We start from the raw sequence: 25,888 nt of genomic DNA, 5'->3' as shown, positions 1-25,888 counted from the left end.
CAATATCTGTAGAGTTTGGCAATCTGTATTGTCTCATAATGGTTTGATTAATTTATGAATTTCATCCTATTTGGATTAAAAAATATATATTGCAGCTGCTTTGGCATTTACACTTTTTCTACATAGAAGAGGGTGAAGGGAATCTGTTTCTGATCCCAGAAATATTAGGATGGATTACCCTTGGAGCAATCCAGGTTGGGGCAGGAATATTTTTCAGATGCTGAACAGAACTGTCAAAGCACATCCAGCCCAACACTGCTTTGTTGCCATGGTTCTGCTTTGTTTGTATAAGTTTGATATGTTATGACAAAGTAAAGAAAACAGGATCATAAAGTCAATACATTATACCCTCTTATTTTAGTGGAAAGTATGTTAAAATTTTTCAAAATATTGTCATTGATTTTTTTAAATTTTAAATAAAATTATTTGCTGCCGTCTGCTTACCCTTACTGTACACAGGAAGAAAAACCCTCTGTTAAAAAAATCTGAACTGATACTCAAACAATATTGCATTCTGAATGCTTCATTTCAGGAGTTATTCCCTCAGGATTAAAAAGCACACTATTCATCTGTCACTTTGCCTTCTAGTTTAGGGATAAATTTCCCGCTCTTGAGTGTTACATAGCAATAATTCAGCACCACAGGCACCAAACTGCTTTCATAGTACATTTCTTATTTGAATAAACAGTGGAAGGCCAATACCTTTAATAGAAGAAAATATCCTTCCCAAATAGGCTTCTTGCCAACCAAAGTTGATATGAGGTTCTTTTTGGAGATGTCTCAAAGGCAAATATCTGACTTTTTAGAAGCTGCTGCAAAATTCATCCTAAGGATGGGTTATAAGCATCTCCTTTCCTAATACTTTTAAATATTGCTAACATTAAACAACTTTAATTTAGTTATTGGACAGGGAGTGTTGTGAATAGCAGAAGAATTCCTTTGCCTGCTTTGATGGTTAGGCTCCTGGGAAGATGTACTACACTGACTTTGTGCTTCTAATTATTAAATATGTCCAGAATTTGCCAATGTATCCAGGAGTTTTTCATCAAATATAAAATGTACATTATGTAGAATGTAAGATTTTAAAACTATATTGTGCACATGAGTATCAGGCATGCAGCTATACAGATATGTACAGTATATATAGAGAGATTAGTTTCTTTGAGTCTATAGATGGAATCATATAATGCAATATATTGTCAATATATCGATAAAGAACAATTCAACCCAAATGAAAAATCATGATTGGTTAAATCTACAAATTTAGCTTATACAGTTATTAAATATTAAATGTATTTATTAAACAAATGATTCAAACACAGAGACACATATTCTCTATATTGCTTTAATATTGGGGGGAATGTGGGGAGTTTTATAGGTGGGGATTGAAATGGTCTGCCTCCCAGAGAGATTTCTCATTTCTATCCTACTTCTTTAAAAAAAAAGTGTGAATACCCTTCTTCCCCAGTGCTATCATAGCATTACTGGACAGACGTTGGCAGCCCTTCAGAGGGTCACACTGTGCTCTCTGCAATTCTGCAGACAATGCTGTTCAGGAAATTCAGTCCCATCTAGAATATGTAGAGTTCTCTGTTAGCAGACCTATAAACTACCCATTACCAGGATAGTCTTGCCAGGATTCTACTTCAGCCTATTTGCCTTTTCCAACCAACCAATCTGGGCTTCCATTTTAATTAAATACAGCCACATTTAACTCCTGTGTGTATATATTAGAATGAAGTGTCATAGTGAATCGTAATCCCTTCATGATCACATGTAACAGCTTAATATAAATGTAAGTTGCACTGGGGACAAAGTAGTGGTTTGTGGTACCCACAGCTGCTAGGAAAAGGAACAATTGCAGGCCAGTGAAACTTACTAACCAATCCCCTACAAAACAGTATTTCTAGTTTGGAATCTCAATTAAGTTCTTACTATGCTCATGGCATAATCTTTTGAATCTGTAAAGATGTGTATGTTGAAAGTTCTGAATCGAGTCTCAAAACTGTCAGCATTTTCATCAGATCTGTCTGATGCCTGTACCATGAGAAAACTATGACTAGATCTTTTTCTGTTTGTATTCAGCATCAATTTTAAATGATCACAAGAAACCTCATTTTTGCTCTTTGGGCAGTTAACTTCACTCTCAGAAACAAGGAAATCATGAATTAAATGTAACACTGGCATTCCATTGCTATTCAGACAGGACCAGATCTCCAGATCTCCATAGTGACAGGGCAGAAGGTTTCAAAATCCACTATTCTATGATGGTGAAGAGAAAGTTTCATTTTGGCATATCAGGCTTCTAAATGAATTAACAGGTTTTTTACAGAAACAGTTCATTAACTGTAAAGCAGGATTATCTATTTTTGTTTTCATGTAAAGAAATCTTTCTTAATTTTTAATAAACATCGCAGGATAGATATTTTTTATATTGTAGGTATCACTGTGCCAGCACTAGTCCCTGTTATACTTTTCTAAGGTGTTCAGTGATCTCCTAACACCTAACATTAAGGAATGTCCCATTGCCCATATCACCTTAGCAGCCAACAGTGTTCTGAATGGGGATACTTCCCCCACCCTCAAAATTTTGTTAACCTGATCCTAAGAGTGGTAGGGGGAGACTTTGGGGCTCAATTGGTCATTTATTTTCTCCTATTAATGTCTGTAGCTCTTACTTTTAAAATCCCATTACATTGTTCACAACAGAAGCATACATTCCGTAAGGGGTTTTTTGTTGCTGTTGTTTACAGTGGAGTTGAAAGATGTTTTGTTTTGTTTTGTTTTGTTTTGCCACTATGTGCTAAGAAGTCAGAACGTCTTTTCTCCCTGAAGGAACATTTGGTTCTGTGGAACTTGTTCCAATGGGAACTGCCAACCTAAGGTTTAAGGATAGCTTTTAGTAAAAGACTTTTAATTTTTTTTTATTTTCAACATTCAATAGAAAGAAACAAGAATGGATTATAATAGCTTATTTAAACATTCAGTTCATAGTTTACATAAGTCACTAAATTTATCAAAATAAGAATTATTCTTAGAGTTTCAGTATTCTGTATATAATTTTTGGAGAGAAAAGGAAATATAAATTAAAATATGATTCATCCCACTGAAAAGTCATTATTTAAATTATATCAATGTTTTCCTTAAAGCAATTGACCATATCTTAGTATGCCAATTTGAACAAATAATATTTTCCATATTTTGAACAATTATAATTTATCAAATCAGAGTAAGAATACAATAAGTTCCTTTTTTAGTTATCTCCTCAAAAATATGTAACAGTCCCAACTCTAGAAAACATTAATTCTTTTCTTTAGTTATTATTCTAATTTCCTTGAATATTGTCTTCCAATAAGATCCAACTTGTTCTCAAGTTCACTACATATGAAAAGAAATCCTTTCTGTTTGCAATCCCTTCAATATTTTGGCAAATAATTATGCAATATTTGTACTAGTCTAGCTGAGGTTAACTGTGAACAAATCAATACCTTCCATTGCCTCTCTTGCATGAAATCTTATTACTTGATTTCCAAAGTACTTACCACTTTATTTCCTCCCATTGTTTTTTTCCTAAATCTGTATTTTATATTTTATGATCTGAGTTTTTCTGTTTTTCTCTTGAAAGTTTAAAAACACAAACATTAGAATCCCAACTGTAACTGCACTGATATAAATTGAAATATTTAAACTAGATAATTTAGTACAGTGCCCAATTATGTCCTTCCACTGAAGGAGCAGCCTTTCATAACAGAAGAATTATACAGACAACAAAGAGGAATACAGCAATAGGAAATTCCATTGTGCAAGAAGTCTGCTCAGACTATCAGATAAATGTTCCATTTAAATGTTATGTCATACTTTAATTTTAGATTGGTTTATATGAATATAAACTTCAGAGTGTCCAATGGAACTTTCTTCAAAGTAACTTAAGTACTGCAGTTATATCTGAAGTTTGCTCCAAAGATCTTCCTTACATATTAAATGAATTTATGATAAAACAACACCAAGTTAACTGTCTTCAACCTCACCATTCCATACAGTATGTTAAACAGCTTTATCCCTCCATCTATTATAGAACACAACCTCTGGAATCCTTTGAATTTAGGATTCCAGCTCTAAGGATAAAGCCTCTGTCCTTGCAGATGGAGCTAATTGTTATATACAGCTTTAGGATATGGATAATCAGAGTGACCCTGCCTTACATTCATTCAATCAGTAAATGAGAGGTTGTTTTCTGAACCCACCTTATTAAACTGTAAGTTATAAATTGTCAACAGAGGAACATTTCACACACCAGGGTTTCAACTTGCTCGGCATGCTGCTATAGGGCATTGCATGCCAAAGACACAGGGGCAGTTTCTTCCCTTGTGCCATCACTGCTGAACACCTAATTCTCATAATACTGTCTAATGTCTATGTACATTTACCCATGTTGTATGGCTATTCCATTATTATTATCCCTCTCATCTTCTTTATTACCCCTCTTATTGATATTATATCATTATTATTGTTCTGTTGCTTTGCATATACACTGAGAACTTCTGCATCAGAGGCAAATTCCTTTTGTGTCTAATCACATTTGGCTAAATATCCTATCATATCCTATCCTATCCAACTTTTCACCAACAAAATAAATATGGGAAGGGATTCCACCACATGATTTTTTTTTCTGTTTTGCATGTACATGTAAGCTCCATACTGCAAAACAAGAATCACCCAGATTTCAGACTTCTGGTTTTGTGCCCGTAGCGCATGGCCACGCAAGAGCGGACCTCCGCTCCCCACGGCTAGTTTTGTCTTGCCAGGGGGACCCTAGATGGGTCCGAAGTCACCCCAAAGAGGTGACCGTGAAGGAGGGGTGCCCCATTTATCACGAAGCGACAGCAATTTCTTCGTTTGATCCAGGGAAAGCCCTCCGAACCTGACAGGAGAAAGGCTAGCCGCATGTCAGCGTCTAGCCCAAGCTATCTGCAGCCGATGTCCAAGAGCACTAACCAGAACAACGGTGAACAGCGTGCTTGGAGTTGGTGAGAGTATTTTATCTTATCTCCCTTATTTTGCAACTAAGTCCCTGGGAAAGATCCCCAAAGCAAAAAACCTCCGAAAGTGAGGGGACTACATTCCCATTCCCCCATAGACAGAAGCAGCAAATTAACTTTTAAGGAGGAAAGAAACATATTGAAATTAAATTTAAAATACTACAATCTGATCAAACTTAGAAACTAAAACAAACTGCTAAGATTATATTCTAAAGGATTTTGATGAAATTATAAAAAAAAGAAAAATAATAAGAACTTCTTGCTTGAAAGAGCTGGAAAACAAATATTTGCTGACATCTAGTGTTGACATTATGGATTACTGCCTTGTCGTGGCGAAGGGGCTTGCATAACTCAATGAAGCTATGAGCTATGCCATGCAGGGCCACCCAAGACGGACAGGTCATAGCTGAGAGTTCTGACAAAATGTGATCCACTGGAGAAGGAAATGGCAACCCACTCCAGTATTTTTGCCATGAAAACCCCATGGACAGTACCAAAAGGCAAAAAGATATGATGCTGGAAGATGAGCCCCTCAGGTCAGAAGGTATCCAATATGCTACTGGGGAAGAGCAGAGGGCTAGTACTAGTAGCGTCAGAAAGAGTGAAGCGACTGGGCCAAAGCTGAAAGGACACTCAGCTGTGGATGCATCTGGTGGTGAAAGGAAAGTCCAATGCTGTAAAGATTTTTTCTCCATAGGAACCTGGAATGTAATATCCATGAATCAAGGCAAGCTGGACGTGGTCAAACAAAAGATGACAAGACTGAACATCGACATCTTAGGAATCAGCAAACTAAAATGGACAGGAATGAGTGAATTTAATTCAGAGGACCATCAGGTATACCACTGCGGGCAAGAATCCCTCAGAAGAAATGGAGTAGCCTTCATAGTCAATAAAAGAGTAGGAAAAGCAATACTGGGATACAATCCCCAAAATGACAGAATGATCTCAGTGCGAATCCAAGGCAAACCATTCAATATCACAGTAGTCCAAATCTATGCCCCAACCACTGGTGCTGAAGAGGATGAAATTGACTGGTTCTATGAAGTCCTACAGCACCTTATAGAATCAACACCCAAAAATGATGTCCTTATCATCATGGGGGATTGGAATGCTACAGTAGGAAGCCAAAAGATAACCAGAATAACAGGCAAGTTTGGCCTTGGAGTACAAAATGAAGCAGGGCACAGGCTGATAACATTTTGTCAAGAGAATACGATGGTCATAGCAAACACTCTTTTTCAACAACCCAAGAGACGGCTCTACACATGGGCATCACCAGACAGTCAACACAGAAATCAGATTGACCATGTGCTCTGCAGCCAAAGATGGAGAAGCTCTATACAGTCAGTAAAAACAAGACCAGGAGCTGAGTATGGTTCAGATCATGAGCTTCTTGTTGCAAAATTTAGGCTTAAATTGAAGAAAGTAGGGAAAAACACTAGACCACTCAGTTATGAACTAAATGATATCCCTGATGAATATACAGTAGAGGTGACAAATAGATTTAAGGAATTAGATCTGATAGACAGAGTGCCTGAAGAACTATGACGGAGGTTCGCAACATTGTACAAGAGGCACTTATGACGGATTACTCGAAAGGGGGAGACAACATGGATATGACATATTCATTTAAAAAATGATAGAAAGCCACACTTAATATCTATTCTTGAAGAATTCAACCGGAAAGATCAAAGACCTTTAGAAGCAACATTTCAAGACAAGACAAATACTTTCCAAGAAGAAATTTATGCAATTTATGATAGATACAAATCACAATAGCTCTAAACCATGAGGAGATTAAACACAACTTTGATAACATAAATGAATACACTTCTAATTTAAATCTACAATAAAAAACATTCAAAGAATGATGGTAAAGAATGAACAAACAAATCAGAATGTGAACTAGAAAAAATGACTTAATTGTCAAAGTCACAAATGAAGGGAACTATAATACAAACAAGAAAAATCTCACAAGATTTGGATACAATAATAAATATGGAAAAATACCTTATGCATTAGAACATCAAAATAAACCTGAGAAGAAAGAAGATTTAACAAAATGGACACTGCTAGGAGAATCACTGTTTGGGAGTCAAAAAGCATATATCTTACGTATTATGTACTCTCTACACCTAACAACAACTACAAAAATACAAGAACTGTTTGATAAGTCAAAAATATTAATTTGGAAAACAATTTGGCAAAGGAAGAAGATTAGAGACAGGCTTAAGAGACTTGAACGCCCTACCAGATGGAATATTATACGAGCAAACACTTGTTTGAATATGGCTAAATAAACAAATAACTTTGGCTATAAAGGGGCTTTAGAATAAGTGGGATAAGAGATATAAGTAATATGGCATTTTTTGATAAGACACAAAATGCAAAAATATTGGGATGATGAAAGTGAAGGAAATGTTTGAACTTTAAAGACAAATTAAGTTTGAAAAGATTTAGGATTAAGGAATGATTGAAAAATTGAGGGGAAATTAGGCTTAATAAGAACTTTGAAAAATGATATATAGTGATTTAATTAATTTTTACAAATAGAAGTGAAATATAAATTGATTAGAAAAGATGTTATAGGTAGATGTTATGATAGATAAGTAGTATAGTATTTCTATAAGATATGAAATATGAAAATACTGGGATGATATATTTAAGTGGAAAATTTGGATATTTAGATGTTAATTATTGAGGAAATTATGATTGATAAGAATTGTTTGAATATTATGGAGAAACAGAGTTTAAACAAGATTTATGAAAATAAGATATATGGTGAATTAATAAAATGACTTTTATGAACATAACATAAGTTGATAAGAAAAAATGTTATATATGGATGCTATTGTTGGTATAAATATAGAAGAAAATGTTTTTATTTAATCATTTATATATGGATAATATTAAATATCAAAAAATATATTTGTTTAATGCTGAAGAAGGAGAATATTATTGGGAGAAGAGAGGATCAAGGAAATATATTATCAATTGATATACTAATTATGGAAATATAAAAATTAATTATTATTGACTGTTAATTAACTATTATTGATTGTAAAAGAAAAATCATGAACCAAGACAACACGCTGTACACCAGGCACTAAGGTTGTTATTGCAAAAAATTAATAAAACTCTTACAAAAAAAGAAGAAGAATCACCCAGATTTCAATAAGGAGTTTTAATGCAAGTAAAAGGAGTAAAAGGCAGAATCTTTAAAACTATAGGAACAATAATAACATATTATTAGGTTCATTAAAAATAAATCCTTTTGAAGATTTTGAATCTCTGCTTCCAAGACTTTTGGAGCCTGGAGTAAGCTTCCATTTATGAGATAAGCTACTAACAAACTCCTAGAGGTCCCCCTGTTTCTTCCTCAGCCTCCTCACAACATGGTTCTTGTTATGCAGAGAATGCCCATCCCAGCATAAAACCACAGATAAAGAAACTGTAGTACAGATAACAATAGCATAAGTTTATGGATAGTAATCTTGGGGGATTAGTTCTGTTGCTTGTGACCTTCCCTTTCTTCCACAAGTATTTTTTTCACTCTTTCCCCCATGACAGTTGTCTGCACAGATAACCTGTATTTTCTCCTTTTCTTTCTCCATGGTTGGTCATAGCAGCTCTCACTGAGATCGCAATAGAATTCAGAGGCATGATCAAGAGATCACTGTGAACAAGTAGATAGCACTAGCATCCAGTGGCATGATCGAAATGTCCCAATGAATGCTAGTGCTCCCAATTGACCAGCTATAGCAATTAAGCAAAATGTGAAGAAGACCATCTGCAATAAAGAAGTCATGTGAATCCTTGTGACCAAGGTCCACCATAACCAAACAAGGGGGAGAAAATACAAACACATTGCATAGATGGCCTTATCCTTAAAAATCATACTTTGCATATGCACAAAAACCGTTTGCCAATTTGCATGTGGGTAAAAAAGGGCAACACTGCAGATACAATATGCAAAAATGTTTACATGTATTCAGAGGTCTTGCTTGTAATTATCAATCTCCGTTTCACAAAATTTTGAATAATAAGACCACAAATAACATGGGCAACCTATACCCATGTATGTATCCTTTTTTAATATTAGTACAAGGTTTTTGTATCATGTAGTCTGCTTCTAGTATAATCTGTACTCTGTGTGAAACAACTTTAAGTGAGTTAGGATGTTCTTCACAAAATATTACTTTGAAATAAATTTGCAAAAAAGAATGGCAATAGCTTCTTAAGTAGCATTTAAATGATGGTAAAATCTTTTCCCATGAATTGTAGGAAACAATATTTAAAAGTATAGTTGGTCTGATCAAAGGAAAGAAGGATGAGCCTCTCCCCAGTGGCCTGGATCCTATTTCCCATGGCTAACAACCATTTCCAATCCTTTGTCAGATTTCTATTCCTCCCCCCCTCCCCAGTGTCAGATGGTATTATTTAAAGTCTGTTCATCCACTTGTGTGGGATTCCAATGCTATAATATGCAACACCAATGACAAGAGGATTGTTATACTGGGGGTGTTATTCAAAGCATTGTTGATACTTGCAGGCTGCAGACATCTGTAATGTGCTACACACAGCGTCTGGTAATGGAAATCCTTATGCAAACCATATCAAACAACTTTTGGGAAAAAGAAAAAGGATGTACATATTACATCCGCTTTGAAATAATTAAAAATATTTATATATGCCAACCATGTGAGTTTGTATCAAATGCTAATGGTCTTATATCCTATAATTGCAAAGTTGTCTCAGATTGATTGTAGAAAGACAGTTTAACCACACACACCTCAAAATCAAAAGATCAGTCACAAGGAACAGTGTTGAGCTGCATATGCCTTTTTTCCCAGCACCCTTTTTGAAGTTATAGTCGCCTCAAAGTTATGCTGCCAGAATTTAAGGACAAAATTATTTAAGTTGGATTTTGTGACTTTGGGTCCCAGTCCTAATCCCCATTCCAAAGGCCCCAAATTTGCAGAAAAATGGACCCAATATTTTTAGTCCCATTCAGGAACATTGCTATATCACTAGAAAGCCTCTTAAGACCTATTACAATAGCTGGTGAGGAGGCTAAATTACAGCTCTAACCCAGAAAGTACTGCCCATCACTTTTACAAGGATGTGAGTGTCATTCCTTCCCAAGATTACAGAACAGCTACTGTATCAGCTTTAGCTCTCTCCTTGCTAATTTAACTGGAGGGTCATCTTTTTCCTTGTTCCTCTTCTGAGGGAAGAAATGTCCAAATCATCCATATGAACTACACTGTAATGAGAATTTATTCAATTTTGTTCAGTTTAAAAAGTGTTAATTTAGTAGCCTGTATGTACAAAAATCAAGCATGTATTTCAAGAAAATTTAAAACTTTTATATGAAAATCTTTTAAAAGCCTTTATGTAATAACTTTAAGATAATTTAAAAAAATAACCAGTGTAGCTTTTTGCATACTTTATATGTACTTGCTTTTAACACGTACCTTGTATAAAGGAAATTATCCTTGTTTCAGGTAATAAATCATGTATGTTCTCATTTTTCTGAACTAGATCAGTATACTGCTACAGATGTTTTAAGCTGTTACAAAACCCCTATGTCTGTTTCAAATATTGTAATTCTTCAAAGGTACAGCAATAATGCATTTTATTTTTCAAGAAGACATTGGAAAACAAAACAATTACTCATACAGTCTTTAGAAATAATCTGAATGCTTTATTACAAACATTTTTCTAGTTAGTAACATTCTGTATAATCTGTATTCCTAAACTGTTGATTAAAACATTGTAAAAAAATGTCTGGATAAATCAAGGGCCACAAGTCAAATTTACACTTACTCACATTTGGGAAAAGAGGAGTAGAAGTCTTTTACATTATAAACGTGTCTGGCAAATTGTACAAATATGGAGAACCTAGCTGAATGAAGAACTTGCTTTCTTGTGCATTTATTTCTGATTTTTAACAGAGCTGATACATCAGGGATAATGACATGAATGATGGTGGAGGAAAATTTACATGGAATGAAATTGAATACTGGCTACTGTTGAGCTCTACTCAGATGCACTGATGATAGGGTTGTATGTGTCAAGAGAGACACAGAAAGAGAGAGAATATAATTGTTGACAGTGTAATATAACTTTATAGCTGTTCCATTTGTATATTCCTCCTTTTCTATTCAGCTCAATTGAAAAAAAATGTATAGATGGGAACTGAAGGAGGGAGAATTAGGGGAAACTGTTTGAAAAAACAGGAAGGAGAAAAAAGGGAATTGTTGATCATATCCTGACCTAAATCCTTTAATGGACAGCCTTTTGTCCACAAATATGTTCCTTTACGGGGACAAGAAAAGCAAAAGAAATGAAACTCTTATTGTAGAAGTTTTATGGCAACCACTGCTCTATCCTGGCTTGCTATATAGTGTAGATCTTCTAAAGCCTGCTTTTCCCTTTACTGACAAAAATTGATGCTTAGTTTGGATGGTGGATACATGGAACATGGTCCAGTACATAAACCCAGCCTGTCTCTATGAGGTGACAGAACATTTTGGCATCTTCGTATCTAATCAATACATTACTGTACCTTATAAATTGCAGTGGGCCACAGCTAATGTTATCACAAGTAATGGATTGTGATTTAAGATAACAAGACCCTGGTCCATAGAGCTTGCTAAGGGAAAATAAAAAGGAGAGGAATTTGAAACATGCAAAATAGTGCATTTTTTTCAAATGCTAAACATATTTAAGAGTTGTTTACAGGCCTCACTGGAATATGATTTGGTGGTGGGTTGTTGTTGTTTTTTTAGAATAGAATAGAATTCTTTATTGGCCAAGTGTGATTGGACACACAAGGAATTTGTCTCTAGTGCATAAGCTCTCAGTGTACATATAAGCAACAAGTGATAAATCATGATTATAATCATAAAATAAAATTATCATGAATCACAAGATACAACTGTCTATGGAGATTCTCAGTCATTCAGGTCATAGTTATCCCAAAGCTGCTTCTTCACAAGGCAACTGGACTTTCTTGTTTTTCTTTGAAGACGTTTCGCTTCTCATCCAAGAAGCTTCTTAAGCTCTGACTCGATGGTGGGGAATAGAAAGATTTATACTCTTCTGAACAGCTGTTCATTTGCATTCTTTTAGCGAGTCATTAAAGCTACCTGGAGGCTTATTTGTATCTTCAGGGTCACCTGAGTGGTGCAAATGGGTGTGGAGCCTTTTTGGAACTTTTGAAAGGACTGTGTTGTACACTGGAGATAGATGATGTCGGATCCCTCCCCCTCTGTTGAGAGAGAGTTGTTCAATTTTGACATAGATGGCAAGAGGGGTCAAAGAGGGCATCTATGTCAAAATTGAACAGCCCTCGAGGTATGATAAGGATGTTAAAATATATGGTTTTTATAAAGATCAGACATCATTTGACCATATTTTGTTGAGTTCTGATACAAAATTGATTAAGAAACTGTATAACTTTTTATTGAATTTGAAAATGGAAGACGAACAAGTGAAAGAAATAATGATAATATGGGGAATTTTTTTGGGATATAATATAGAATTAAAGAAATGGCAAAATCTTTGGGATAGAAACTATAAATTGACAATGGCAACTTCGTATAAAGAAAACTTATATAAAATGTTTTATAGATGGCATTTATCACTCGTTAGGTTAGCAAAAATGTTTAAAAATATGTCTAGCAAATGTTGTAAATGTAACCAAAACCCTGGTACATATTATCACTTGTGGTGGACGTGTGTTAAAGCAAAAACTTTTTGGACAAAAATAGAAAAGATGTTAGGTAAACACATAGATTTTAAACCTGAACTCTTTTTATTAGGTATAATTTCAGAAAAAAATTGATAAACAAAGTGTATATTTAACATTATATGTATTAATAGCAGCGAGGATTGTATTTGCACAGCACTGGAAAAATGAAAAAACACCATTGGATGAAGAGATAATTAAGAAAATACTGGACTGTGCGGAAATGGATAGACTTACACTGAGAATTAAAGAAAAAGAAGATACAGAATATTTTCAAACATGGAACTTATTCTATCAACAGCTGAAAAATGCGATAGAGAGTAAGAACTTAATTGGTATTACTAAACATAATAAATTAACCCAGACAATATTTTGTTCATTAAGCACTAAGGAATTGTAATAACAGAAAATTAATAAAATATTATATTAAAAAAACAGTTCCAAGAAGGCTCCACACCCATTTGCACTACTCAGGTGACCTTGAAGACACAGATAAACCTCCAGGTAGCTTTACCAACTCGTTAAACAATGCAAAAGTATAAATCTGTCTGCAGGAGTATAAATCTTTCCATTCCTCACCATCCAGTTAGAGCTGAAGAAGCTTCTTGGATGAAAAGCGAAACATCTTCAAAGAAAAACAAGAAAGTCCAGTTGCCTTGTGAAAAAGCATCTTTGGGACACAAGATACAACACTCAATGATAGTCATAGGATACTAAATAAGCAATCAACATAAATTATAATAGGATACTGATAAAAGCAATCAACATAAATCATAACATACAAATAGTTTCTTGGTCAGAATAAACAGGGTTAGGAGTTCAAAATAAATGCTTTGATGAGATTTTACAAATTTAAACCTGTTGGTGAGTGCTACAGTCTGTAATCCTCAGAAGATTATTAACAGATAGTTTTGAAATAGCTCTTGCTGACACTTGACGTGTACTTAGATGCCTGTTTGGTTGTCTGAAAGGAGAAGCAGTATCATACAGAGATCAAAACTCTCTGATCTCACCTGAATGCATTACTTCAATGAGGTATTCTTTCTAGAGTATTTTTAAAAAAGCTTTGACAAAAATGTGTCTTCTAATCTGTTGCTTTAAAGTAGTGTATTACTTAAGCAAATATTTAAATATTAAATTAGGTTTTCTGTGTGCTTGATGTGAATATAATTCTGCTTGCCTGCCAAGCATGTCAAAACCCCAAGCCTACTTTCATTTGCCAGGGTAAATGTTTATTTTGTTTTCCCACATAATGTGCTCTTTAAAGTGTCACCAATATACCAAATCTGATCGCTTTTTAATAGAGACATGGTGGGTTTTGGGGGGAGGTTTTTTGCTTTCATTAGGAAACAGGATAAATTATCAGTAAAGCTCAAGCTAATGAATCCACATACAGTTGATGTTCTTTGCATTCATTTTTCCTTTCCATCCCATTGGACTCTCTCTTGCACTCTAGCATAAACATCAGAATAATTGTGTTGTTATGCCAGTATTTGAAACTATATGAAATAGTATAGCATGAAGGCTAGGCAAACTTTTGCTTGATTCAGTCTTTCAAATTTATGAATGCTCCCTTGATTGTTTTCAGAATTCTAACTTCTTGCTGCATAATAGGTAGTTTTAAACATTTATTTGGGAGAGAAATGAATGCATAATTTATGGATATAAAAAAATCTTGCCATTTTTCCCCTTGATTTAGGTGGTGTAAATTTATGTTTAGTGTGTTTTATTTTGCTTTTCATGCTTGAATAAACTCCAGAATAGGTGTTCTTCAGCTTTGTCTCTAAAATACACTTCTGCCACTGGGCTTATTCCCATAAATTTCTGTGATGTGATTTAGGTCAATACTGAAAGACTTTGGTAAGTTTGCATTTCAAATTTTCAGTGAAACACCTACTTGAGGGAATCTTCTTAGATTGAAATTTTATGTATTAAGAAATTGAGATTAATGTAAGATTAACTCATTCTTTCAGTACCATCACAGCTACCCAACTATTCCTTGAGATGTCGGGTGGGATATGAACTTTTTATTTCCATCTTTTTAGAAAAATTGCTTTGAAATCAATTGAAAAATTCAAGCAGAACAAGCTGGAATCCATTTTAATGCAAAACATTAAAATTATCAGCATAGTAGAAAGCAGTTTGGCAAGATGTATAAATACATCTGCAGTCTTAAGGATAATTGTATTTTAGACATTCATATTCAATATTTCTACCAATAAAGATATCTGCATAGATTGAGAAATTAACTTTGTAAGTGTAGATAAAATGGTGACCAAATATAAGTGAAATTATTCTTAATCCAATTATTCTTCATGCTGTTTCTCACACTTTTAAATAACATTGGTCCTCAGTTTTTCAATGGTTTGCTGTAATAAGCCCGATAATTAAAAAATCAAAATAGGAGAATTAAATTTCATAAGCTTAGAGTTAAATCATCATGAGCAAAGGAACAGCTTCAATGGTAACTTCAGGTATATCCAAAGAAGAGCAAAATTGAAGTAGTACCATCTTTTAGCATAGCACTAAAATTATCTACAATAGACTACTTATGTTATTTGCAAAAAGAAAAAAAGACACGGAAGCATCTGCTATTGGTTAATTATATTTTTTCCTAAAGACATATGAAATACCATAATGAAATCAATGGAATTTCCTAGAGTAAAAAAGTGCTGTTTGCAAAGTGTTCCTGGGAGTCAACAAATGCCCTAAATGCACTCATCTTCCTCAGATTAAGGAAATGGTTTAGACATAATATATTCCTTTCTGTATTTCTGCAGGGCAGATATTCTGGGGCTATTGTGGAGGGCCACCGCCACCCAACCCTACACTAATGCACCAACCCCACCACTGCCACTGCTTCACCCCTGACACTGTCTGCCTCCACCAACACTGCCTCCACCAACACTGTGGGCCAGACTGGGACCATCCGTGGGCTGGATGTGGCCTGTGGGCCATAAAATGCCAGGTCTGATCTGAGAGATCAAGACAATATAACCTGTTTTATTACATTATACTTTTATAGAGATTGTCATAAAATTTATATTTTGTTTCTGCTATGTCCAAGTTAGCCTTCTTATCTGGTTCAAAATACCCTATTACCTGCATTTTAGCCAAAGTTTGAGTTTCCACAGTGAAAATGAGGCATTAGATTTTGTTAACTGGATCAAGTTCTTTTTCTTTTTTAAAAAAAAAGTTTTATTGGTTTTTAACAATAACAATCTCTAGTGCCTGGTGAACAGCGTGTTGTCTTGGTTTATATATTTGAGAAAAAAAGACAATAATAATTAATAGTCAATAATGATTAAATTTGATAATTCCATAATTAGTATATTAGTTAATAATATATTTCTTTGATCTTCCCTTCTGCCATTTGTATTCTCCTTCTTCAACCTTAAACAAATATAATTCTTAATATTTTCAATATATAAATGATTAAATATAGACATTTTTTCATATTTATACAAATAGTGATAACATCTATGTATAACGTTTTTATCAGCATATTATTCTTCTAACCATCATCTCATTAGTTCACCATGCATCCTATTTTCGTGATTTTTGTTTAAGCTTAATTTTGCCTTTTATTCAATCCATTCTTATCAGTCATGATTTTCTCAATGTCAGTCATCTAAATATCCAAATTTTTCCATTTAGGTACACCACCCCAATATTTTCATATTTCATGTATTATAAAAATGCTGTGCTTCTTATCTATCTTATAACATCTGAGTATAACATCCTTTCTGATCAACTTATATTTCACTTATATTTATAAAAGTTACATCATCCCAATATTTTTACATTTCATATATTGTAAAACGTACTGTATTACTTAAATCTCTTATCCCTCTTGTTATAGAGCCCCTTTATGTTCAAAGGTCTCTATTCTTTTAACCATATTCAAACAAGTGTTTACTCATGTAATACTCCATCTGGTAGGGTGAGTCAAATCTCTTGAATCTGTCTCTAGCCTTCTTCTTTTGCCGAATCGCTTTCCAAATTGATATATTCCGCTTACCTGGCAGTTCCTGTGTTTTTGCAAGTATTGTTGGGAATACAAAAGATAGATTAGGTAGGATATATACTTTCTGTCTCCCAAACTTGATAATTCTCCTGGGAATTCTATAATCCACTCCATTTTTATTGTCATATCAAAGTCTTGTAGATTTTTTCCTGTTTGTGTTGGATTGTAATTCTTTTCATTTGTAGCTTCATTGATATGATCATGTTCTTCTAATTTGTGTTCTGTTATCTGATTTGTTTGTTCACTCGCCATCATTTTCTGGGTGTTTTTTGATTGTAGATTTAGATTAGAGATGTGCTTATTTATGTCATCAAAGTTGTTTTGGATTTCCTTGTGCTTTAAATCTATTGTCAGTTGCGTACATTTCCTCTTGAAAAGTGTTTGTCTTGCCTTGAAATGTTGCTTCTGGAAGTCTTTGATATTCCAGGCTGAATCCTTCAGGAGTGAATATTGAGTGTGGTGTCCTGTCATTTTTTGATAAGTGTACGATATCCATGTTGTCTCCCCCCTTCAAATAGTCTTTCATCAATATTTTGGTTTGGGGTTCATTATCAATCAGTCAAAATTGTAATTCAGTATGTTAAGCCACCTCAAGTCCTTCCTGTAGATTCTCCTGTAAAAGATTAGCCAAGAGCCAAAGTTTTTCTTTTTCTTTAAACAATTCTTAAATTTAGTCAACAGTCCGGGTATTTTTCTTTCAGACATTTTTTAATCTTATGGCTGGGCCAGCTCTTTCTTTGTTTCTAGCTGTCTTCAACGTTATTTAAAATTTAAGGGAACAGATTATTCTTTGTTTCTGGGTGCCCTGCCAGTTTCTGAATCATTATTGTTAGTATTCTGTGCTCTAATTCTCCACTAGATGTTCCTTTTCCAGTTTTTTCAGATAAAAAATTATTATTGTTATATATTTTTATAATTTCATTAAAACCCTTTCAGGTGTAGTCTTAGTAGTTTTTTTAGTTTCTAGATTTGTCCAAATTGTAGTATTTTAAATTTAATTTCAGTCTATTTCTTTCGCCCTTAGTATTAATTCGCCGCTTCCATATAGTCCCCTCCCTTCACTTTCGGAGGTTTTCTTGCTTTGGGGGTCTTTCCCAAGGATTGAGTTAGAAGATAGAATAGAGAAAATCGATACTCTCACCAATTCCAAGTACGCTGTTCACCAATGTTCTTGTTCGTGCTCCTGGACTTCGGCTGCAGGTAGCTTGGGCTAGATGCCGATGTCACACTAGCCTTTCTCCTGTCGGGTTGGAGGGCTTCCCCCGGATTGAACAAAACGATCACTGTTTTTTAGTGATCAACAGAGCGCTCCTCCTTCACGGTCACCTCTTCGGGGCAACTTCGGACCCATTTAGGGTCCCCCTGGCAGGACAAAACTGGCTGCGGGGAGCAGAGCTTCACTATCCCACAGCTGTATGCTATGGCACAAAACTGGAAGTCCTTAACTTGATCAAGTTCTTGATGTAGGTCTTTTGTTTTAATTTTGCTAATCATTTGTAGTTAAGACTTTAATTCTTGATTGAAACAAAAAAGAATTTATATGAATACACATCATTCATATGCTACTTAGTTAATACATACATATTATCCAAGGACTTGGTTTACATTTAGGTCAGTTTGACTTAATTTTAGAAGAGGAAAAATTATGGAAAATAGAGTAGTTTAACAGTAATAGAACATCAGAGCTCTTCAAGAAAACGCTCTGTAGCCATCAGGAAGGAGGAACTGTAAATTTGGTGGAAAAAGACTCTGATGCTGGGAAAGATGGAAGAAAAGAGAAGAGGATGGCCAACAGCAAGGTGGGTGGACTCAGTTACAGTGGTGATGACTGTACTGTTGGGAGGCTTGAAAGTTAGGAATAGATCATCATGGGAAGAATTCTAAGTGGTTGTTAGGAGTTGAAAACAATCAATGTGTAGTTTATGAATTTGGCCTATTGAAGACTATAAAGTTGGTTCTGATTAGGGTTAAAAAAAGTTATGTTATTTCTGCTTACGCTTTGTGGACTTTTGCTGACATGGATTTGTTATAGATAACAAATGGGATATGGGATAAAGAGGTAAATGTTTGTAACCTTAGGTAAAGAGTCACTAAATTTATTAATATGTTGTGATGAAGGTTGAACCCACTTCTTTATATATTTCTTTTCTCTTATATTTTTACCTTTCTCTTTCTTCTGTCTTTTCTTTTTCTTGCACTTTTTACTTCTTCCTATTCTCTTTTCTTTAAGTTTAGTTCGTATTAGATTTTACTGGTATACTTAACATTCTTAATAAAAACCATATACATAAAAAATCAAGAAGTGAAACCTATTAAATTTAGTAGGGTATTCCCAAAGAATTGAATGTTGTGCAATCTTAATTTTTGCATCCATCCAAATACATAAGGCACCAATGTTTGAATTTAAAAGTATATATCCTTTGCCTTTGGAGTGAATAGAATAAGGTCTCAAGAACATTATAGCAGAAGAAATAATGAAGTATTTCTTGGCTCTCTGAAACATGGTTGTATTCCCATGCTTATGCATGCTTGTAACAGTCAAACAGTCATTATTTATAATAAAGATTATATGAGTATCCAATACTTAAAAGAGAATGTTGATTTATACAGCAGGTTGTAATTCCTATTTTAGATTTATGGAAAACTATAACCATACCAAGTTTAAATAAACATTCAAAAGGATTAGCTGCCCCAATATTTTGTTTTTCAAAATTCATAAAATGGAAGGAAAAAGCATTTACTATTTTGCTATTATAAAATATATTATTATATAATATGTAATATTATACTATGTAAAACATATATTATTAACATATATTATAAACAAAATTCATATATATGTGAACACACACATGCACACACTTTACATTAATGTAAAGAGTAATCTTCTGTTGGGAAATAGCTACATTTCCATGGCAACCTCAGCATTCTAAATAATTTCATGAATCCAAAGAGGATACTGAATGACAAGGAAAATTAAGGAAAATAAGTTTCTGCAGAAGACTAGATATACATGAGCCTCTCATTTATATAACTTTCATCTGGTTGAATAGGTCTCTGTGCAACTTGCTACGTTCTTCATAGATTAGCTCAAGAGTAGTTTATAGAAAATTCCACAAACAACATTTTTTTCAGGTAGAAGGGGAAAGAAGAAAATATGTGATTATTACTTCCTCTTGAGGCCCTTTTAAGGTTGAAATCTTATCCTGCCTTTGGTATAAATTAGAGTTTCGTGTTAAGTTGGAAATTCACAATAATGTTTAGTATAATATCAAAAACTGCTACTCCTTACATACTCATTCATATTAATGGATAGAAGAGAAGGGTGTGCTTTAAAATACAAGATTAAATAAGATAACAAGAATTGCTTCGGTATCTGTTCTTTTATTTTCAAATCTGCAGCTTATCCCAGCTTCCATCAGTGTGTTACAAAAGTTTTAGTAGCTTCAGCTGAAGATTCAGACTGTCTAATTTTTAAGATTATTATCATTGTGTACTTTCTGCTTCATTTTCTAATTAAATTTTATGTGGATTTTAGAGGACATAATCCTCTAAATTACAAATATGAAATAAGTTTTAGGGCCTCTAGGATTTGCAACAAATTTACAGTTTAGCAATATTTTATTAGCTCAGGTACCATTTTGACTTTTGTGATTATAACAGCAGTTCCCATTTGTTTTATACTGAATGTTCTTCATGGCTTTTGAGTTATAAAATCTCCAGTCCTATAGTCTAGGAGGATTTCTTTTTGAGAATGAATTTCTATTTCTTCAGGCTTGTGCACATACTGGAAACCTTAGGATAGGAGACATGTTGCCTGCTCTGTTCCCTTGGTCTTATGGTAAAGCAACTCTGGGGCTGCTTGCTGCACCACGGGTCTTGAGGCAGCTTTCCTCAGTGGTGGTGGTGAGCCCAGTGGAGGTGAGGTAGAACACAATGATTGCCCCTAGGAGAACAGAGAGGAAGGTCCACTGGAGGTCATGGCAGTGGAATACAGTGGTCTCTTCAGGCTGTGGAGGGAAACCAAAAGGGCAGAAATGGGGGGATGTAGGTGGTGGGCAATACAATTGCCTTTATGCCACATAAATTATTTATTTAGCTGCTTGGAATAAATAAATACTGCCTCTAAATACATATTGTACAATATAACTTATTTCAGTATTTTTTTGTCTAGGAAAAAAATGAAACAAAATTAATAGATTCTAGTTTGACTTTTCAAAGCTATAGGATTTCTGCCAAGTTTTAATGAACATCAGACTAATCTTTCATTATTATTATTATCTGTCATTGTTGATCTTAACCAAGTGGAATGTACTGTAGTTAGTGCTGAGTTAAAGCTATTCATTTCGTGTTCAATTAGCTGGTCTGGGAGCAGTGTTCTTCTAATCAGCAATATCTTCTTCCTTGCTCCTTTATTGGCTTGGTTTAATCTGGTTAACAGTATTAATTTGCATTGTTTTGAAATTGCATTTGAAAGTGTAATGTCATAGCATCTACAAAAAGGAACCATATACGTTCTAAATATATTGAATTAAACTGAATGACAGCATCAGCAAATCATGTTGAGTAGAATGAGAATAAAAAGAATAAATTAAAGTGGAAAACAGCACCAGCTATAGGGGAAAAGGGTTTCCAAAGAATTAGGAGAGACTAATATATGTAGCAAGATGAATATTTTTTTCATTAATTTATCATGATGACTCCAGGTTCTATTTTAAGATAGTCACATATTATTTTATCCTGCATTTGAGCACTGCTCTGTTTTCTTACTTTGTTCCAGACTATAGAAATAAAAAATAGGCAAAGAGAAATGTTTTTATTGTTGAAAAATAACAATAATGCATATATATATATGTGTGTGTGTGTGTGTGTTAGAAAAACAAAAGAAGAATCAAACACCAGGAAGAAAATACAAGCAAGACTGTTTAATGTAAAACCACTTAGCTTTCGTCGGTCAAACTGCCGACATCGTCAGAGTGAAAGTAGAGGATCCTGGAGTTTACTTATATAGCCGGCTGCTTCTGCGCCCTGCTGTGTGTGTGTGTGTGTGTGTGTGTGTGTGTGTGTGTATCGCATCATCCTGTGATTCATGGAGAAAGAGTTGTATTAGTGTTTTGGGTGATGTATGCATTTATTAGTTTATATCATTTTCCAGAGAGCAGAAAGACAAGCACGAGTGATGGACTCAGCACAATATGCAGAATTCAGTGAAAGCCGTCAGTTGAGCTTTTGTAAGTATTGTGTAAACTTTTTACTCTCATAACTAGTATTTTGCAAGTTGGTAGTGGTTAAAAAACAAATACATTTAGTGCCAGGACAAGAAAAAAAAAAGCCATTTGCACCTATCTTGCAATAATGGCACTGTTTCTTTGTATTTCCCCCCCAGAGGCTTTTAATTTATCTGGTAAGCCTACTAAATGCACATAATCAAAACACAAGGCTGTTAAAAAGGACATGAGAGTACATTCAAGTTCAATGTGTCTCATTATAGATGAATTTGGGAGTCCCTTCATAAGATTCCTTGTATTAACTTCTTGTACATGTTCACCTGCAGTATGATTGTATAAATTGATTACATATGATAGTGATTGTCTAGCCATTTGATATTTAATGCTCTCAAAATCCTGAAATAATTTTGGGAGTTTTCCCCCTATTTTCCCCCTATGGAAAAAATAGAAAAATAATAAAGGCATGCTCATTCAAGGATCTGCTTAAAAAAAGCAGAATGAGATGGCAAGTTAATGCCATCAATAGGAGTAAGGAAAAGCACAACTGATATTGGAATTAATTTTAAAGCTATAGCCAGTTTTTAATTAATTAATTAATCTGCTAAAGTTACCCCATATGCACCTACGTTTTCAAACAACATAACTTTAATTATCTATTACTTTATTAAGGGTCTTTGTCATAAAACAATAATAAAAATAACTACAAATAATGCTAAGAGCTTAGAGGTCAAAGAGACAAAAAGAGCACAATGAAGGAGTCATAAAAAAACCTCAACAAAATAGCACAGTGTGTTCCAATGATAAATGAAAGCACAAAAGCACAAAATTTTTAAATGAAAGGCACTTATCTAGTTTTCCATAACAAGCTTTTGATTTGGAGAAATGACTGGTTCACTTGAGGATCACAATGTGAAGAATAAATGACACATCCACAATTGTGTTTTCTGTAAATGTCAAATAGCAGAGACGTTTGGTGTGTAAGTAGTGTTTTTGCTGTTCCATTGCTTTTTTCTGAGTTCGTTTTAAGCATCTGTAAATAGTTAAGTGAAAACTCTTCATCTTAAAATGTGATAACCTCACATTTTACACCTTTTAATTATAATCAAGGGTACACCTTGATTATATATATCTTTCAGACAATAGTATTGAAAATTTGAACTTGGAAAAACACTTATATAAATACATATTGTTTTCTGAGATACTGTAGTTAGTAGAATTCATCCACACAGAAATGAAAACATAGTATAAAAATAATAGATATTTTTGAAACATCTGATTCAAAGCTGCTTATTTGAGAAATATTGCACAGACTTGGTTAAAGAATGAAATGTATTTTGAGATAAATCAAAATATTGGTCAGATATTGATAGAAATCATATTCAGAAATAAGTGACAACATGGAACATTGGATTCCATATTCATTTGTAATCAATGTAGGAGGCTCACATCACCTGCCCTCTGAATTGAAAACTATCTAAATGTAGGATCTTATCAGTATGCTTTGTAAATGGTGTTTCTACTTCTTTTTTCAAAATGCCAGAATGACTTTTTTAAAAAGAAAAGAAACATATTTAAAATATATTTTAAAGTATATGGAAGCTTTCATTTCTTTTAATATTATATCCATTTATCCAAAAGTACCATTATTATTTATTTAGCATAAAGAAATGGTACATTAGCCAAGAGATTACAATGTTAACAAAGTAGTTGTTTGGCTGCCTAAGACTGCTAGCTTCTTTGCTAGCAACAAAGATCAGATTATTTAATTCCATTGTCATACTGACTGCCATCTATGCCAGTGAGATCTGGAAATCTACAACACGAATTATTCATAAGATCAGTGTCTTCCAACAATGTTGTCTCAGAAGGATTCTTCGTATCACATATGAGATAGTGACAGAATGAAGAATGCTCTTTGCTGGACATGTACTCCGCATGAGTGAGTAATGTCCAGCAAAAACCACAATCAATTGGATATCACCTGATGGTAGAGAAAAAGAGGAAGGCCAAAGATAACCTGGTGCCAAATATTTCAGGAAGATTTGAAAACATCTGCCTTAAATGGAAGGATGCAGAGATTGTAGCTGTGGACCGAAAATTGTGGCATATGCTTGTAGCCAGTGGTGGGATTCAAATATGTGAACAATCGGCTTTCTGTGTAGATGCCTCTTCCGGAAGTCTGTTCTGGGCCTGGGCAACAAAAAATTAGCTACCAGTTTTACCGAACTGGTGCGAACTGGCTGAATCCCACCACTGCTTGTAGCCCAATGTGCTCAGCATAGGACGTAATGATGGTGATGGGCTCCTTCGCTGTATAGTTTGTTTAAGTTGTGCCTTAAGCCATGAAAGTCAGCTGAATGACCTTAGGCCAGTCATTCTCAGCCCAACCCACCTCACAGAGTGTTTGTTGTGGGGAAAATAGGAGGAGGAAAGTGTGTTAGATATGATTGCTGCCTTAAGTTATTTGTACAAATAATTACTTACTTACTTACTTACTTGTAAAGGAATTCAGATTCCTGAATGTTGGATTCCATCACTTACATTAGAGATTACAAGGTCTTACTCTTCATAAGAAACAGTAGAAATCAGAAGATACAAGGTTAATATTTTTTTTTTTCAATACAGCCAAAAAAGCCTCCAAATTTCGAGACTGGTTGGACTGTAGTAGCATGGAAATAAAACCAAATGCAAGTGCTATGGAAATGCTGTCTTATTTAGCATATGAGACAGTAGCACAGGTAAATGAAAAAATGTTTATATTTCTGATAATTTGAGGGGAAGATGCCATTTAGTTACATTTGAATTTGAGGGCAATCATGGACAGCAGCTACAATGGATTCAATCAGCCTAGGAAGATCTCCCCTACACTTTTGTTCCCCACCTCTCCTTAGCCTCCAGATACCATTTCTTTAAATTCAAGGATGGAATATCCAACCACCTTGCCCATTCCTCCTCCTGTTTTTCAAATGTGTTACCTCCACTGATTGGCCTTGTTTTTCTCCTGTTCTTCTAACCTTGAAATAGTTCTGCTGAAAACATGCTTGCTTCAGGTCTATGTGTGTTTTAGTCTAGATAATGAACTACCCCAAACTGGCTGTTCCATATGCTGGAAGGTGGGTGCTTCGAACATTTTGCATGTCTATATTGCAACTTAATATGGAAAGATACTATCCTCATAGAAAGACAAAAAAAAAAAACATGCCTGTAATACTTCCCAGGACTAATATCAAAACACTAAAAACTCTTTCTCCTTTTTCCGTGCATCCTTTGCCTATTAATAGTCAATCAATTTAAGATTTCCATCTGTTCATTTTTAAATTGTCATTTTTCCTTAGCTGGTGGACCTGGCCCTTTTGGTCAAGCAGGACATAATACCGAAAGCTGGTGACCCTTTTAGTCATGCGATATCTGCTACTTTTATTCAGCATCACCATTCTGAGGTAAATATGACTTAAAGTTTATAATTTACAGTATGTAATTTATTGTTTTACTTTATGTATCATTACAAGGACTTACATTTCAATTATAGGAATATTTATGGAGGCTCTAATGCAGGGGTGTCAAACTGCCGGCCCGCGGGCCAGATGCGTCATCAGGAAGCCACGCCCACCCCATTGCCGGCAATGCCAAAACCGTCCCGATACGCCATGTGATGTCACGTGACGTCGCGAGTTTGACATGTCTGCTCTAAGGGGTCTAAATCACTTTTCCTGAACATACTTTTCTCCACCACACCTTTCTCCATGTAAATGAATATATATATATATATATATATATATATATATATATATATATATATATATATATATATATATATATATATATATATATATAT

General features: G+C 34.3%; 1 protein-coding gene across 1 annotated transcript in view; it reads left to right on the top strand.

Moving 5' to 3' along the window:
• The window catches only part of SUPT3H (SPT3 homolog, SAGA and STAGA complex component), a 70,808-nt gene that overhangs the window by 36,600 nt on the left and 8,320 nt on the right, over positions 1-25,888 (top strand). Inside the window, exons 5-7 of the mRNA XM_029283404.1 lie at positions 21,981-22,056; positions 24,679-24,791; positions 25,389-25,493. Of these exons, the coding sequence (XP_029139237.1) occupies positions 21,981-22,056; positions 24,679-24,791; positions 25,389-25,493 (294 nt within the window). The remainder of the gene's footprint in view (positions 1-21,980; positions 22,057-24,678; positions 24,792-25,388; positions 25,494-25,888) is intronic.

Source organism: Protobothrops mucrosquamatus, unplaced genomic scaffold (assembly GCF_001527695.2).
Source record: "Protobothrops mucrosquamatus isolate PMUCROS unplaced genomic scaffold, P.Mucros_1.0 scaffold78, whole genome shotgun sequence".
Classification (NCBI taxonomy): Eukaryota; Metazoa; Chordata; class Lepidosauria; order Squamata; family Viperidae; genus Protobothrops; species Protobothrops mucrosquamatus.
This window is presented reverse-complemented; position numbering and strand designations above follow the sequence as displayed.